Raw genomic sequence first — 18,093 nt, 5'->3', positions numbered from 1 at the left:
TTATTTGTTGAAAGAATGTATACAATTTTACATATTTGTTAAATGGCATTTTGTGTCTTATAAATCCTTTAAACTGTACTTTTAAAGTCATCACCTACCCAAAAGAATATGAGCATTATTTTCTAACTATTATAAGCAAAAGCATCGCATCTACAAATAACCACTTGAGGCTTGATTTCTAATGGATAAGTTCATACCAATCAACTGTGAAGGCATTTGCCTAAATTAGTCAGCTGCATTTTTTAAAAAAATCATTAAGGTGAAGTTCTTAAAAAATTATTGTTACTAGATTTTAAATTGCACTGGAGTGACTATTTTAGAACTACAAAACAGCCATGGCTACTATGGACCCATGAAATAGCAGCTTGTGCAGAATATCTCCACTGCATAAAGATCAACGAATTCAGACAGACTGCATTCATTGGGAGAGGTTTCTATTATTTATTCTCATGAATATGTCCCAAGCAGAGAGGCATAAACATCAATCAGATAGCCTCAGTGCACAAACTACATTTCTGATGTGAAGGAGAATTTCTGAGATGAAATTACTGAGTTTTTACCATGTGATGCCACCAATACTTTGTTTACACATCATATGTAAAATTACCATGTGGCTGTCCAAATATATTTTGTTGACAGCTAATATTATGTAAAATTGCATTTGGTATCAATGCTTGCTTTCATCTAACATCAGCTCTGTATGGTTAAGTGACCTGGACTTTTATTTTAGTTTCTTTCCAAACAGTAGCTTTCGTATACATCGGGATAATGTATAAGCATTTCTGACGGTGATGAAATGATTTTGATGATGATGATGATAATGACTATATTTAGACAAAAAGGACATATGAAAAAGGGGCAGACTTTGTATCTGATAGACACCCATCAGATAATCTGTCTACATTGTATGCGAAATTGGCATTTACTCCTGGACCTTAATCATCAGAGGTATATTTTTAACATAACTTCTGGGCAGAAAGAGATAGGCAATCTGTGGATAAACATGGACACAGAGGAACCTAATCTGTGCCCTGTTATGTTCCAATCATGATTTTCCTCACCTGATGTCTGGGACGTCCCACGATGGATGGGAAAACAGCCCTGGGAGCATCATCCCCAGCAAAGCCGGCCTTACAGAGCCCAGAGCCATTGTCACACACCAAGGCAGTGCTGTCCTCTTCTTCACACATAGCTGGAGCTGCTTCACAGGATTCTATGGAAAACAGGGAGGAAGGAGCCTCAGCTGTAATTGGGCATTTGTGGCACTTACCTGACAACTCCCACCTCCAAGGCTGGGTTTGGGGGCCCTATTCTGTTCTCCTAGTACTATCCCCTGATCCTTATCTAACATAGCATGTATCTGGAAGTACTTTAGTTAGACTATAAGCTTTCAGTAAGGTGAAACTCTGACTTCTATGTTGATACAACCTTAGTGTAGTGGCCGGCATATCATGTGTTCTCGTTAGCACTTTAAAGGTGGATCGAGCCAGTGAATGAATAAACAAACTGCAGAGCACAGATGGGAAATCCACAGTCTGAGACCAGATCTTTGCAGAGACAAGTTGCCTACCTTATGTTAAGGAAGCATCTAGATTTTCCTGTCTGTATCAACCCAAATGCACATTTTTCTAGATAATGCTATGAGGGAGAGGCAGCATGTAAAAATTTAGAAATGTTAAAATGGTCAAGTGTTTAATGGAAAAATCTTTTTGAATCATGGGGACTTTTACTTTACCCTCAAAGAAGCTTTGAAATAAAATTTTCTGAGAAGGTGCTTTAAATTTTAGGGGCTGCAATTATCCACCGTTAATAAATGTCACTGTTAAGCTAACAGTCCAACAAGTGAGGGTGAGCCTGATGGATTATATATCATACGGCAGAATACTTTACTGCCATTAAAAAGGTAGAATAAGAGGATAAGCAAAAGGTAGTTCTTATGTAAGAGTAATAGGTTAGAAAAAGTAACATTGTAAATCTCATTAAAATGTATTTTTATGCATTGCAAAAAGAGTAATCATATTTACCAAGATGTTGACTGGCGTTATTATGAAGTGGTAGGTTTTGTAGGTGTTTTTAATTATTTTCCCTTGGTTCTGTCGTATTTTTTAAATTTTCTATATTGAATGTGTATTTCTTTGGTAATAAAACAAAATTTTAAATAACCCATTTTATACTTGGATCTTATACTTGGATCCTTTCATAAAATTAGAAAGGCTGGAGCAGCATATCAACTTACAAATTTGAGAAATTGAAGGCATATTAGAGGACATTTTCATCCAATGCTGTCATTTTCACAAATAATAAAATCAGGAAGTGATTGCTCAAGGGCACACAGGGCATTAGAGGCAGAGCTCCAGCCAGACATCAGGGACTCTTGAGCCACCCCTTGGCTTCGAGTTCAAGATCTCTTCCACTTTTCTAATCACAATTAGGTCGAAATGTTCCATTAAGACGACACCCAGAGTTACCTGCCTGGCATTGAGATCTCAATTAGGATTTCAAATTGAGAAAATTTCTTCTTCTAAATGGATGAACTGGTTGCACCTCCAAATCCATATAAAAAAGGCAGTTCTTTTAAGGAAACGTCTGAGAAGTAGGGAAATAAAATAGCTATTACAGAGTTGGAGTTCTGCCAAAACATTCCCACAAAATCAAACGTGCATCTTGCCAAAGGCCTAAAACTTCCTTAGCAGTGCTTCATGTAAAATAACTCTTTGCAAAGAACATAAAACTGCAATTGAGATGACATATTTTAAAGTCAAGGCATGTAATATTATCTTCAACTGACAAGGAAACCAAGGCTTAAGGAGTTGAAGTGACTTGTCCAAGAGCCTTGAACTGATACATTTAGGACAACAAAGATTTCAGATCACAGTGATGATGAGCTTAGACTGTGAAGGCAGACTGCCTGGATTTGAGTCCAGGCTCCAACACTGAAAAGCTGTGTGATTTTAGTTATTTAACATCTCTAAACCACAATTTCCTTACTATCAAACGGTAATGATACCAGGACATACCTCATGGAGTTCTTATAGAGGTTGGATTTTTAAAAGTGTTTAAAATAATTTATAGTGGCAGAGACACTCCAAGTTCTCAATAAATACCAATTTCATCATCATTATTATTACTATCACTGTGTGATTATTTTCATTATCCAGATCTCTTTGTTTCTAACCTTTGCTTTCTTTCCACACTGCTCCAGGCTTAGAATAAAATCAACGTGTGGATTCCACTTGCAAGAATGGACATGGGACTCATGAATGGCTTGCCCTTTCCTTTCCCACCCTTCTTTTCCCTTTCCAGATGCTGAATTATTTTGGCATTCCTGTGATTTGGCTTCCCTCATAGCAGATTAAGAAGCTTTAGAAAAGGGGTGAGAACTATAAAGGAGACAAAAGGGAAGAAGCCTAAGAGCCTGGGGTATCTGTCAGAAGCAGCCAGCCCCAGGGGATAAGCAGGCACTCTATGGATATGCACATAGTGCACTTTCCAAACCAAAAGTAAGGGCTGAAAAGAGGATAAAACATTCAAATTAGGATGGTCTCTGAAAATGGGAAGGTATGGTTACCATGAATGCCGGGATATTTTTAATAACTGTTTTGTTGGGCAGTGATGGCTTGGGAGGAGGGGTTGACTATACTCAGAAAAAGTAGACTGGCCCTCAGCGTCAGCAAGAATGCAGAAAAATGTTTTTTACTTGGCCAAAAAATAAAAGAAAAAGAAAAAGAAAATCTAGGAAGAATGTTATAATGTCCAAAAGGAGCACTGTCATTGAAGAAGTCACTGTGTCCCTGGAAAGAGTCAGCTCAGTGGTTTACAGCTCCTCTCTAACCTGAATGAGCAGTTTGGTTTGGAGCAAAGCATTTCCTAATTAGGTAAAACATGCTCGAGTGTCTGCTTTTGGAACTGCACCCGGGTCAGGGGGTTTGCTCCAACTGACTAGAGTGCATCTTGTGCCAAAAATGAGTCGTTGATGGGAGGGGAAAGAACAGTACCAAGTTCCCAGCTCATTGGTCTTGAAACGCAAACCATATTTAGTCATGAAACACAAAATGCTAGGAAAATCGCAGCATGAAAACTCCAGTCTGGGCTGAAGCTGCCAAGCCTTGATTTGCAGTGAAACTCAGCCTGGGGTGGCAGGGCTGGCTCCACAGGCACACTTGCCTCACCAGGCTGAAGGGAGCTTTAAGCTGAGAGAGATGCAAACCAGATATCCAGCCGGGAGGCACACACAGCTGTCAGATGCAGGCTCTGCTCCCTCCCTCTTTCTTTCCAGAGAAAAATTCAGCTGGTCACCTGCTGTGCTCTGCTGCAAATGACCAATGATGTAGATCCGAACTTGTAAGGTCACACATACACATTTCCAACAAAAAAGAGATATACATTTCCAACAAAAGACACTACCAGTTAGAGCCAGGGAAACCCAGAAGCAAATACACAAATTCAGGCACAATCAAAGACTAGGCAATTATTCTCTGTTCACTTCCAGAATCCACTTCCAGACACCTTAGCTGCACCAATAATACAGCCCAATGAAAAAAACTCCTGCACCAAATCAGAACCAAAAAGAAATCTGAGTTTCCAGTGCCTAAATACAAATAAATGTATAACTTAACTGCACACAGCTAACCTGCATACCTGTATTGTGCTGAAAGATCTGGGCTGTTTGTTTAGGATGAACATTTTACAGATGACATGCTTTAATAAAATTTTCATATTCTTCTCTGCCCCCTCCATCATACCAAACTACATATTAGCCCTGTCTTTAATGTTAGATCAGTAAAGCCAAAAGCTACAATCATTTTAGTAGTACAATCTTCATTCAGAAATATCAGTGCATGTACCCAGCCAAATCCCTGCAGACGTTGTCTTATTATACCGGGTAATTAAAAGAGCCACTGGAATCTATAAGTCACATCCCTGGGCTGGCGCCACTTACCCTGACAGTGCTTGGCTGGGCTTCTCCACACTGGGTGGTGTTCAGGGAAGCTGAACACTGAAGGGTTATATAGCCCCTTGGCCTGCTCTCCTCCCACTTGCTTCCCAAACAAGGAACAAAGACAGACTTGAGCCTGTCGTTCAGTCTAACACAACCATATAGGGACCTCAGCACAAAACTCTCTAATCTGGGTGGCCGGAGGCCTGTGTCTCTTCCACTGCATTCCACTGGTCTGCTCATGAAACGGGAGGCGGCTCAGCTGCCTGTGGGAGATAAACACGCCAAGCCTTCAGAACAACTGCAGAAATGCCCAGAGACACTGAGCTAGGGTAATGGGCAGATGCAGGCATGGTTTGCACATTCCACAGAGGATGCCAGCTTGCTATCATGCTGGAATTTCAGGCCATTTCCTAATAAACTGAGAACAGAAAGGGGCAGAAAGGGCTGCCTCTGCCTAGCACGGACTTTTAAAACTCTTCTACCACGGTAGCATGAAAGGAAGAAAGATATTCCTTCAGTCGTCTATAAATACATAGAGGGAGTGATGGTTTTATGGTAGGCACACTGTTTATAAATCAAGTTCTTGAGGGATGTGAGTGGAAATAGGAATTGAAATATGGAGATAAGGTTGACAGGCCTATGTCTTACAAAGAGGAATTTGGATGTTAGCATTACTATAACTACATTCATTTTTTTGGTGCATTAGCTTTGTCTACTAATTTGTCACCGAGCAATTTAGCAGCATAAGTAGGGACCATCCTTTGACCAGAGAGTCTACCCAGCAGCCTGTCAAAGAAATAGTTTGGAAAAGAAAGGAGATTGTTCAGAGGAAGCCTCTCTAGCCCTCCTCTCCACCCACTAACCTACTTGACAGGAAGTAGAGAGACCAGGTGATATGGTTTGGTTCTACGTCCCCACTCATATCTTGTCTTGAATTCTAATCTCCATAATCCCCACATGTCCAGAGAAAGGCTAGGTGGGAGGTGACCGGATCACGGGGGCGTTTTCTCCCATGCTGTTCTCATGAAAGTGAGTGAGTTCTCACGAGATCTGATGGTTTTATAAGGCAGTTTTCCCTACTCTTGCTTGCTCTCTCTCGCCTGCTGCCATGTAAGACACGCCTCTTCCCCTTTTGCCATGAGTTTAAGTTTCTTGAGGCCTCCTCAGCCATGCAGAACTGTGCGTAAATTAAACCTCTTTTCTTTATAAATTACCCAGTCTTGGGTATGTCTTTATAGCAGTGTGAAAATGGACTAAGATACCAGGTGACCCTCTCATTTCTCAAAGATATAAGCCCTCATCTCAAGCATCAATGAATAGCTTCAATGATTTTATATTTGTCTACTAGGTTCTCACTAAACTCATAAAGAAATATTTTTGTGGGCACTGTGAGTATTTCTGGACTGTGGACATGTGAGAAAAATCCCAGAATGAGTGGCTTTATTTTACAGCCATGACCAGCTGTTCACTCATGTTACTATGTCAGATCTGTTTGATTAATGGTGCCCACACATATACATACATATATATCTTTGAAGAATTGCACTATTGATTAGAAAATTTTAAATAGCTTAACACTAAATCATAACAGGATTTCTCTATACTGCTCGGGATTTGTCTAGCTTTTACCAACCAGAAAACACAGCCATTAGAATGTTAAAATATAAAATCTACACGGTACAACATAAAGTTGGGCATTTGGGGTTAATTCATTAATTTTCATCACAGGAATCATGTGAAGCAAAATTTCCATATTTTCTTGAGTAGGAGGGCAATTTGAGTAGAGGAAGGATTCCCCTTCCTCCTGCTTCTGACTCACGCAGTGTCTGTGTAGTCCTTGCGATCTTTATGAAGTTACTGTTCATCTAAACACCAAAGAGAAGAGTTTCTGCATTCACTTTTATGATTCTTACATCATTTCTTCCTTGATTATGGTAGTGTATATCCAAAGCTCTGACAATAATCAGACTATGATGAAATAAAGAGACCCATACTGAAAGAGGACTCAAGGTTTAGTTTTTCTTGCAAGTTTTTTTTCCGAATAATCTATGACACTAACCAGGAAAGACTTATGATTGAAAATAAATTTCTAAACAAGTGATTAAATGATCTTATTGCCTGGGTTTGAGATTTATAGTTTCACATCCCATCCAAGTCTCTTCAGTGAGAGAAATCAGCACTGTATGGGTATGAGTGGGTGTGCAAAGATATCTCCAGCCAAGCGGCCAGATACTTCCTGGGGCCAGCAGCCATGTATCCAAGGAGTTATGGAACAATTAGAAAAACAGTAGCGTCAAAAAAAAAAAAAAAAAAAGAAGAAGAAGAAGAACAGGAAGGAAAGAAAGAAAAACAGTAGCATCGGGTAACTTGGTTGCAGTTCAGGGACACTATAAAATAAATTCCAAGCTAAAGAACATATCCAAGAATCATTTCCAGACAGGTTGTTCTACAAACATCATGCACCATCTTAGTAAGATTATTTCGTTATGATTTATTGTAAATTCCTTGAGCACTGGGGCAGCACTCTGTAGATTTAGATTAGGCCATGTAAATACTGGCAAATAGCTGTATAATATTGATGTCTGGTAAGAAAAATGATTTTCTGCTGGTGCCGAAAAATTGGGCTGTAGAAATTGTTTTTTTCTAGACTGATCGTACGCATTGGCTATTTTGTTCGGTTCATAAAATTCATTTTTCTGAGAAGACACAGTGAGAGCAAGGCAACCTTTCCATTTCCCATCTTTGGAATTCTCCAGGAGAGTCACAAACAGTTCTCCTAAGACAGCCCAGGAAGACAAAGGAATGGAGTCTACGCTGGCACAATGGCCATCCCACCACATCTGCAGGGATTTGCCAGGCTCTGCTCTGTTCCTCATTTGAGCATAATTAATATTCTTCATGGGAAATTTGATTGGACACTTTCTATGAAGGTCTAAAGGCTGGTATTTCAGGGATTGATTTTCATAATGTTTTCACTTATTTCAAAATGTGAGAAGATCAGAGAGAAGATACATGGTATATTAAATGTGAGAAGAACCATGCAACATGAGGATGTGAGGAAGGAATGCAGTGACAATTGGCCCTCAGACCTTGACTTTGTGTAAAGGCAAAGATTTTGGATCAATACACGGGGGTTACGATTCAGAGTTGAAATTCCAAAGCTATCATTTACTACCACTGTATCCCCTCTGTGCCTTAGCTTTCTTATAAGAAAAATAGGGTTAATATTCATGCCTTATCACAAGGTGGCAATGAGATATGAGGCATTAATGGGCTAGAAGCACCTAGAACACTGGCCCATGGTGAGCATGATGTAATTATTAGCTATTATTATCGTCGGATGCTCTGTAATGAGGAAGTTAGTTTTAGAGGTGAGACAGACACTTTTTCAGACAACAAAAGTGCAGAGATAAACTCTTACCCAGAAGACTCTGACACTCTGTGTTTCCTATTGCTGCTCTAACAAATTATGACAAACTTACTGGCCTCAAACAACACAAATGTATTCTGTTACGATTCTTGGGGTCAGAAGTCCAAAACAGGTTTTCAATAGGCTAAAATCAAGGCATTCCTTCTGGAAGCTCTTGTGGGGGTCTATGTCTTTGTATTTTCTAGTCTCTAGAGTCCACTTGGCTCACGGCTGCTTCCTCTTTCTTCAAAGCCTGCAGCAGAGCATCTTCAAACTCTCTTTCCGACACTAATCCTCCTGTCTCCCTCTTAGAAGGACCTTCGTGAATATATTGGGCTCTGATGGATAATCCGGGATAGTTCAACATAATCTTCCCATTTTTAGATTATTGATTTAATCATATCTGCAAAGTCACCATTTTGTGTGTAAGGTACATATCCACAGGTTTAGGGGATTAGCAGGTGAACATCTTGCGGGGAGGATTCATTATCCCGCCTATTACATACCCCCATCTCACCACCCAATGTGTTTCCCATTACATGTCAAGGTGTTTATGCCAGTTTCTCAGTTTCCAAAAAGTATTTCTACCAATAGTGCTGGCATCAGATGTACTTACTACACTTAATAAACACTACCTTAGACTGTTTGTGCTGCTGTAACTAAATAGCTGAGACTGGATAGTTTATTTTAAAAAGAGATTTATTTCTCACATTTCTGGAAGCTGGGAAGTCCAGGATCAAGGTGCCAGCATCTGGTGAGGGCCTTCTTGATGTGCCATCCCATGGTGGAAGAAAAGGCGAACCTGCTCCCACAAGTCTTATTTATAGTGGCATTAATCCATTCATGGAGGCAGAGCCCTTATCAATTAAACACCTCCCATTAGGCCTCATCTCTCAACACTGTTGCCCTAGGGTTTAAGTTTCCAACACATGAATTTTGGGAGACATATTAAGATTATAGCAGACACTTAAGACATGATACACAAGTCTTAGGAAAGGGATCAGAAAACTGTAAAGCTACATGCCCATGATCTTGTAATGGCCAACTAGGAAAGTGGAATAAACTCGTATCACTCCTTTATGCTTTTCAGAATGTCTAGATAATGTAATGTATTTATAAGATTCATGAGGCACCTTCAAGAGCTTTATTGTATTTTATTTTTGTTTATGAAAGAACAAAATACATGTCAGATTGCAGAATAGCACCGTTAGATTTAGGAGACAGAAGAACTTTTAACATTCTCTTTGTCATCAAAGATAACCTGAGAAATTAGGTTTAACCATGAAGAACAGAGAGCTTTAAAAGATGTTTTAAATTTCTGGAAAAGAAGGATAATATCTATTACTCCTTTGTCAATTGCACTTACATTTTTTCCTGCCTCTCCTGCCTTATCTACCCCAACTCAGAACTAATATGTGCCAATATTGCCCCGGTGATATGGAACAATGGACTTTCCCATTAACAAGTCAGACAAGCTCATAACTGAGGACGTTTGCTCATGCTGCTCCTCTGCCTGAAACAGTATTTCCCCCATTTACTCCTCTAACTCCTTTCCTAATGCCATCTCTTCTTTTAGCACACTTTACATATCCTCCTAAACTCAGCTTAAGTACCCCCTTCCCCTAGGAAGCCCTCTCTACCCACTTTTTTTTTGAGCTAGAATCTTGCTCTGTCACCCAGGCTGGAGTGCAGTGGTGCAATCTCGGCTCACAGCAACCACCGCCTACCAGATTCAAGCGATTGTCCTGCCTCAGCCTCCCATGTAGCTGGAATTACAGGCGCCTGCCACTGTGCCTGGCTAATTTTTGTATTTTTAGTAGAGACGGGGCTTTACCACCTTGGCCAGGCTGATCTCGAACTCCTGACCTCGTGATCTGCCTGCCTCAGCCTCCCAAAGTGCTGGGATTACAGATGTGACTCCCTACCCAGTTCTACCCAACTCATTTTGGTTAAGGGTGCCTCCTCTGTTTATCCATACTACTTTGTGTTTGCCTCTCTCATAGCACTCACTATATTGTTCTATATTAATATGTCCAACTATAATGTGTTTGAAGGCAGACTAAATTGATTTCATCTTTGCATTCCTAGAGCCTGGAGCATTCAGTAAAGGTTTATTGAACTGAACTGAATAAAGCACAGAAAATGCTTAGCAAATGGTCAAGGATATTCTGAAGTGAGGGCAAATAAAAATAAATCAACTAATAGTTATCAGACAATGCTATGAGCTATTTGCTCTACATACATAAACTCATTTAATCCTCACAGCAGCCATAAGGAATACTATTTTTCCCATTTACAGATGAGGAAATGGAGGATCAAATAAGCCAAATAACTTGCATGGCCCCAGAGCTGGTAAGTGGTAGAGCAGGGATGCAAACCCAGACCCATCTGACACCAGAAATTGAGTTGAAGCACATGCACAGAGGTGTGGGTAGTGGCCTGTATGTCAGGCTCCACCCAGGTAGTAGGGAGCATGAGGTTAAATCATCAAGCAAAAGCAGATGACCTCACTATTCAACATCCTTGCCTCATGAAAGCCTGGGCACACAGGACAATATTGGCACCAGCTAGCTCAAGTGAACCCAGTATTAGCTCTTTTCTCTCAAGCTGACTAGACCCAACTGCCCCAGCTTCCTACTGATTGAGGCTCTCCTTCACAAAAGACTTTGGATCTACAGGATGACCAAGGTTCCTGGTGTATCCGAGGGGTTTCCTCGGTCCTGGGGGGGAAGGGAGGATATGAAACTTTCAGTGCTTTAAAAAGTCCCAGGAAATCTAGGATGAGTTGGTTATTTGAATCATCATCAATGATTAGAGCAGCCTGTCCTGTATATTACTCATAGGGACTCTTCCTTTCAGAAGCCTTTGGAGAAGACCACAAACAGCCATTTATACCAATGGTATTGACCAGCGTTGTCCAACAGAACTTACTGCAATGATGGAAATATTCAACATCAGTGCTGTCCAATACAGTAACTACTAGCCACATGTGACTATTGATCATTGAAATGTCTATAGGAATTTTTAAATTTTATTTAATCTTAATTAAATTTTAATTTGAATAGCCACATGTGGCTACTGACTTTCATATTGGACAGCACAGGAGTAATAAGTTTTAAATTTGGCTGCAACTGAAATTGCCTAAGGGGCTTAAAAAATCCCAATGCACAGGCTACACTCCAGATCAATTAAATCAGAGCATCTGAGATGGGACACAGATGTCTAATGTGTATCCAAGAATAAGAACCTTCAGAATAGACCAGGGATCCCAAAATATGGCCTACGAATTGACTGCATCAGAATCAACAGAAGAGTGTATTAATAATATGCAAAGCTGACTCTCCCCTTAAACACACCTCCTAAATTATAATCCCTGGAGAAGACCTTAGAGTCAATTTTCCAAAATAAACTTTTCATCTTAGAATAGAAAAGTTGTGAAGATAGTACAGAGAGTTCTCATATACCCTACACTTAGTTTCCCCTAATATTAACATATCACATTACTGCGGTACATTTTCCATAATTAATGAACTGATATTTACACATTATTAAGGAATCTTCAGAATTCATTCTGATTTCCTCAGCTTTTACTTAATGTTCCTTTTTGTTCAAGGATACCACACTGCATTTAAGTCAAGTCTCTTTAGCCATGTCCTCTTAGCTGTGACAGTTTCTCAGACTTCTCTTATTTTTAATGACCTTAACAGTTTTGAGGAGTATTGGTCAGATGTTTTGTAAACTGTCTCTCAGTTTGGATTTGTCTGATGTTTTTCTCATGATTAGACTGAAATCACATGTTTTTGGGAAAAAGACCCTAGAGGTAAGTTGCTATTCTCATCCCTTGATATCAAGACGAGATGCTACCAGGATGACTTATCACTATAGATGTTCATCTTAATCACTTGACTAATGTTTGCCAGGTTTCACTACTGTAAAATTATTTTTCTGTCAGTATCTTCCATACTATACTCTTTGGATAGAAGTTACTAAGTACAGCACACACTTAAAGACTGGAGAGTTACACTTGACCCCCTTGAGGACAGAGTATTTATATAAATTATCCAGAATAAAAATCTATTTTTGATACAATCCTCAATGATTCTTTTTCATAACAAAATTTGGGAATCACTCAGACAAACAGCTGAAGGAGGCAGAACCACATGATATCCAGTTTGACCCTGATTCTCTGTGTGTGGATGACATGGTGAACTGGCGGATTTGCTAGACTTCTGTGAAGACTAGCTGATAGTCACTTATTTAGTCTAGAAACCAGATCACTGCTCCTCTAAACACAGAACAGTGAATAAACATAGAATTGTTGATATTACCACCAAGGAGTGTTTTGGAGTTGGAATCCAGCATATCGGAGGAGAAAAAAGCCATACCAAGAAGGATACATATAGTGCTTTGGACCAAAATCATAGCAACTAAGAGGCATTCCCTAAAGAAGAAAAAATATCAGTGGTGTCAGGTAGAGAAATAGGGAACTGGTGGCCAGAATGTTCCTGGGATATATGGCCATGTGAAGAGGACCACCATGACCCACTGGCATGTACAGGACACTTTAGAGCTACAATACCATTATTGACAACAATGACAAACATTCACTAAGTCGTTAGCAGAGTTAGTTTACGGTGTAAAGGGTGATTCAGAAATCACCCTTTGTCACTAGTGGGTTCCTTGAACTAGCAACAAAGCTGTCTTACCAAGGGGAAAGTGTCTTACTATTGCTGTTTATAAACCACAGAAAGTCTCTGTTCTCTGGATCGCTGCTTGGCTTTGGTAAAGCTACAGCTAGAAACTCAACCTCTTGGTTTCTCAGAACATTAATTAGTGCATTGTTCAATTTTAATAATCAAGGAGTGTGTGTGTGTTGGGAATTGTGGGAGATTTAGAAGCCTGGTCACACACAGGAGCAGCTCTGAGTAACTGAGAATGCTTAGTCAGAAGTGAGGACTACAGGAAGACACTTAATGCACTGAAGTGATGTGAGGTAGAAGAGTGAGTGTTTTTCATGTTCCCTGTGAAAATATAAGTAGCACTCATGGGTTATGTCTACAAAGAAATAGATTTCCTTCACCTTCACCTAGAAACATAAGTTAAAGTTTCTAACAACCTAGCAACACAGAGGACAGATTGCCTTAGGGGATAGTGAGTGTTTTGTCCATTGAATTAAGTAAGTGGATGCAAGATGACCTCAAGGCTATTATAGAAAAGGTTTGTGTACTATGTAGAAAATGTGAAGAGACTTTTAAGGATCCTTTAATTCTTTCACTTTCCATCCTCTTGATATAGTATGAGTGACACCTTGCCAACTGTCTGAGATGTCACTGCTCATCTCTGTTTCTTCATCAGTGTCAACTGTTACACATATACAACGTGCACTTAGAAGGGTGTGTTGCTTTTCTTAAACTGGCTGATTTATACACATCAGAGGAAGACATAACTTAGGCAAGAATAGCCACAGAGTAAGAGAGAGACCCTCAGTGTAGAGATCCACAGTCCTGACTTTGCCATCAAGACGCTATTATGAAAGAGGACAAGATCTTTACATCTCTGAATCTCAATAATCTTTCCTAAAATGAAGACTTTGTGCTAATTCACCTCTCAGTTTTCTTCTAGTTCTGGCATTCTATACAGTCTTCCCTTTGTCCTTATTCTCAAACGGTGTTTGCTAGGTTTCAATGAAAAGGCACTAGGCTTTATTATTCAGTGAAAATCACAAACGTTAGTGTTTACTGATGGTGCCTTAGAAAATATAAATGACAGGATTATTATGGCTGCATTGATTTGCCTTTCTACTTCTTAACTTCTCTGTGTGCACACCCTTTATATGATATTTTTGCCATGCATCAGTAATATATATTCCAAAATCTAAGACAAGTTTTGCAAATTCAGATGCCTATTGGGGCAGGGATGGACTGAAAAGGCCAAGTGGTACTTCTGATAAACAGAGGACCTAGGTCTCCTGCAAGGGATTGGCCACCACTCAGCCCCATCTGTTGTTGTAATGCTAGTTCAGAGTTGCCAGATCTTCCACTTTTTATGAGAAGGTAGAAATTGTAACCTTTATGCAAAAATCCCTTCATTTAAAATGATGGCAGTTAACTAACATTTTTAAAAAAGGACAACAGGCTAAATCAATGTTTTCTGTGGGTTTTCAGTTTGTAAATTCTGATCTACAAACAACAATAACCAATCCAATCACAGCTCCAGTGCTTCCTGACACCCCAACCTACAGTATTTCAATAGGTAATTAAATAATAAGAAAACAAAAGTATGAAATGTCATCAAGGATTAGTGGTTTAAAAAAAGAGAGGAGATAGTCTCAGTTAGGATATTTCAGACAGGTATCTGCCTGCCTTACTTTGTTATCAGCTTCTTAGATGTGGTTCTGTAACTTTCGCTTAGGAAGGAAGTAGTAACAAAAGCTCTTGGCTAATTGTCTTTGGTGACAAATACCACAGATGTGTTATATCCCAAGTGTATGAACATAAGAGTGTCACACACTATTTCAGTGTCTAAAATAAAAAGAAATGACCATTTTATCAGCATGTGATTACCATGATGTGGAATAAACTTCATAAGTGTATTACTCTGTTTTCACGCTGCTAATAAAAACATAACCTGAGACTGGGTAATTTATAAAGGAAAGAGGTTTAATGGACTCACAGTTCCACATGGCTGAGGAGGCCTCACAATCATGGTGGAAGGTGAAGGAAGAGCAAAGGGACTTCTTAAATGGCAGCAGGCAAGACAGTGAGAGCAGGGGAATGCCCCTTTATATATATATATATATGTTTTGTTTTTTTTTTTCAAAAAGTCACATGGATGAAGCTGGAACGCCCCTTTATAAAACCATCAGATCTCGTGAGACTTATTCACTGTCAGGAGAACAGCACAGGAAAGACCCACCCCCATGATTCAATTACCTCGCATCAGGTCACTTCCATGACATGGGGATTATGGGAGCTACAATTCAAGATAAGACTTGGGTGGGGACACAGCCAAACCATATCAATAAGAAAACCTGGGAAAATTTCCAGGATGCCAATTTTCTGGGAAGCTTTCGAGGAGCATAGGTTTGGAGCAAATGCCTACTAATGTCTTAGTGTAAATGTATTTCCAGAGATTCTCAGAGGGGAATGGAACTTACATTTATTTAATGCCTACTATGTCCCCAAGTATAGTACTTATTATATAGATAATAAGATGAATAAAATAGTTTATTTCTTACTCTTCAGGAGTAAGGGATTAAACAGTAAGTCTGACTTACTAGGAAAGGAATGACTAGAATCTCATGAGAATTTTAAATTTTTTACAGTCACCTTATTTTATTTAGTCAAGACATTTTTGTCCCTCTCCTAGAGGCCACTCTGGGAAGTTAAGCAGTTTCAGCAATGCTTACCAATGTTCAGATCTCTGGACCTATTTAAACCAATAGCAAATACTTTCGGATCACTGTAGTGTTGGCACATCTCTGTCCCTGGAGAGTGAATTTGATTTTTGTCTGCAGCCAAGTGCCATTCTCATTGGAGGCTAGTGAAGAAGGTGAGTTGACAAGCTTGGACATTACCATTTTGGGTCTAAAAAGAAGTAGATTCTAGAGTAATCAAACTAATATCCGTGTTTGGCTTGTAAAGAACCAGGATGTACAGTCTCCGTTTAGCTATACATTCTGGCAGCTTTTCTTAAACTTGTCTTTTTTTCTGCATGTCCACATTTTATTACAATGCTACAGTTTCTAATCATCTTTTAGCTAGACTAAAAGGCTCTTTCCTACTGTGGCGTCTAATTTTGTATTCCTATTTTTCCTAACAGGCTCTATCTAAGTTTAGTTCTATATTAGTTTACTTTACTTTGGTTTAGTTTCGTATGTTTTTATATTATTTTTATTTTATTATATAATTTGTATATTTTGTTATATATTTTAGTTTACTTTAGTTTCATATATTTACTTTAATATATTTTAGTTTAGTTTCACATATTTTGCATTGTATGGGAGGAAAAAAGAATTGTCTCTCTATTCTTCTGAATTCTTATCTAGAACCCCTGCAAAAAAAAGGCAGATTAAAAAGAAAAAGGCAAACAGAAGTTTATTAACAAATAGCCTTCATGTATATATGGGAGATACCCAGGGAATGAGCAATTCTCAAAGAGGTGACTTAGAACTCTGGTTTATGTGGCATCATCAATGAAGAACAACACATTGGTGGGGAAGTAACAAGACAAGGGGAAAGGATCTTGAGTTTCTAGGGGTGGCAAATTGTGGGAAAACAAATACATGGGAAACTAATGGTAGACAAAAGGTTATATAGTAAAGTCTGTTATGTAGATTTCTCTGTGCCATCTTCAGGCAAGCAAGGGCCTAAGGTCATCCCTGGTGATCAACCTTTGTCCTTCTTGGTAGAGAGGGAAGGAGGGACATCTTTGTAAGTGTATGTCCTGCTTTTAAGCAAATACGGGTAGGGCGGAGAGATTTTTTGTATCTACTTCTCGATTGCTTTCAGCTCAAAATAATCCTTATGCCAGAGAGGCATATTTTAGGGTGGCATATTCAGCTACCCTGCAGCATATAGTATCTACATGTCCTGTACCAACTGGTCTCTTTCCCTGTCTGCAGCTATACAAATTAAGCTATTATGAAAGCATGGTCATTCAAAGCAGGCACCATTTTTGCTGCTCCTTTGCAACTTTCTTTTGCCCGCCTGTTTTTCCTTTGCCCTCTGTTTGCTGCTCTTTTGCAACTTTCACTCCAAGCTTTACAAACATTTTTAGTGTCTTAAGTTTCCTCCTTCCCCACAACACACAAATTCATATAGTCCAGCCCTTGTGTATTCTATTTCCAGAGCTGGGATAGCTTCCCTTTTCTTCTTCTGCCAAAACATGTTTCTGCCTTATTTTAAAAGCCTACTCAAAATTCATCCACAGCAAACCTTCTTAGATGCATTTTTTCTACAGGGAGAATGCTCCAATTGCTCCAGTGATTTCATCAGCACACTTACTTGATGTAAGCTCTTATATTTTCTCACATTTGCAGTATATTCACCATTAGGTTGTAAACTTTTGGAGGCAGCCAGTGTGTTCATTTTCCCCTTAAGGCACCCTGCCCTTCTACATATAGTAGAAACTCAGGAATTTAGTTAAGCAACTTTCTATTTTCCCCAAACCTTAAAAGAGCTGTCTGAAATGACCATCTCAGACGTTGTTATTTTCAGAAAGTTTCCCTGATTTATTTTAAGGAAAGAACAGATAAGATGCGTAAGATAAGGGACATTCTCTGGCTGTAGGCTTTCTTTAGCACATTTCAGGATTATTATAACGTACAAGCCTTGCCCTGTTTTCCTTAAGCAGCACGCGGCTGCCTAGTGTACTTGCTTTAGGAGGTCAAACACATTAGGTATACCAACATATCGACCACCAAAAGCCAATGCACAGAACAGACGTCCTCGGGCAAGCAGGTTGAACCATAGTTGCAAGGTCAAGCCATTAAGCAAAGCATCCAAGGGTGACCATCATTCTTCCGCCTGCGTTTCTGCAAAGCACAGATTTTCCCAGGGATTGCTGAGCAAAGAGCCCCTTACTAAAGAAACAGCAGACTCCATGGAAGGGTGTCAAATTTATGATCCACTGCTGGTTTGGGCTGATTTGCTTTTAACTAATTATTGATCACCATAATGACTAACTTTTGAAAGAGCCCTGCCAAAAATAAATATTCCTTAAATAAGGTACACCAATGTTTTTT

The 18,093-nt window shown here is 39.4% G+C and overlaps 2 protein-coding genes across 8 annotated transcripts in view; one reads left to right on the top strand and one right to left on the bottom strand.

The window, feature by feature from the left end:
• The window catches only part of ACTA2 (actin alpha 2, smooth muscle), a 276,535-nt gene that overhangs the window by 12,386 nt on the left and 246,056 nt on the right, over window positions 1-18,093 (bottom strand). For 4 of the 7 annotated variants that reach the window (XM_055274285.2, XM_063637127.1, XM_055274283.2 and 1 more), the window contains one exon: window positions 1,062-1,213. In XM_055274285.2, the coding sequence (XP_055130260.1) occupies window positions 1,062-1,190 (129 nt within the window). In that variant the 5' untranslated portion in view covers window positions 1,191-1,213. Of the gene's footprint in view, window positions 1-1,061; window positions 1,214-4,939; window positions 4,983-18,093 lie in introns of those variants that run through there. The other 3 variants (XM_055274284.2, XM_055274289.2, XM_055274290.2) reach the window with 1 other exon arrangement.
• Window positions 1-18,093, top strand: part of FAS (Fas cell surface death receptor) — a 136,384-nt gene that overhangs the window by 68,709 nt on the left and 49,582 nt on the right. The gene's annotated exons all lie outside the window — the stretch shown is intronic.

Source organism: Symphalangus syndactylus, chromosome 4 (genome assembly GCF_028878055.3).
Source record: "Symphalangus syndactylus isolate Jambi chromosome 4, NHGRI_mSymSyn1-v2.1_pri, whole genome shotgun sequence".
Taxonomy (NCBI): Eukaryota; Metazoa; Chordata; class Mammalia; order Primates; family Hylobatidae; genus Symphalangus; species Symphalangus syndactylus.
Note: the sequence above shows the minus strand (reverse complement) of the source record. Positions and strands in the feature narration are given on the sequence as shown.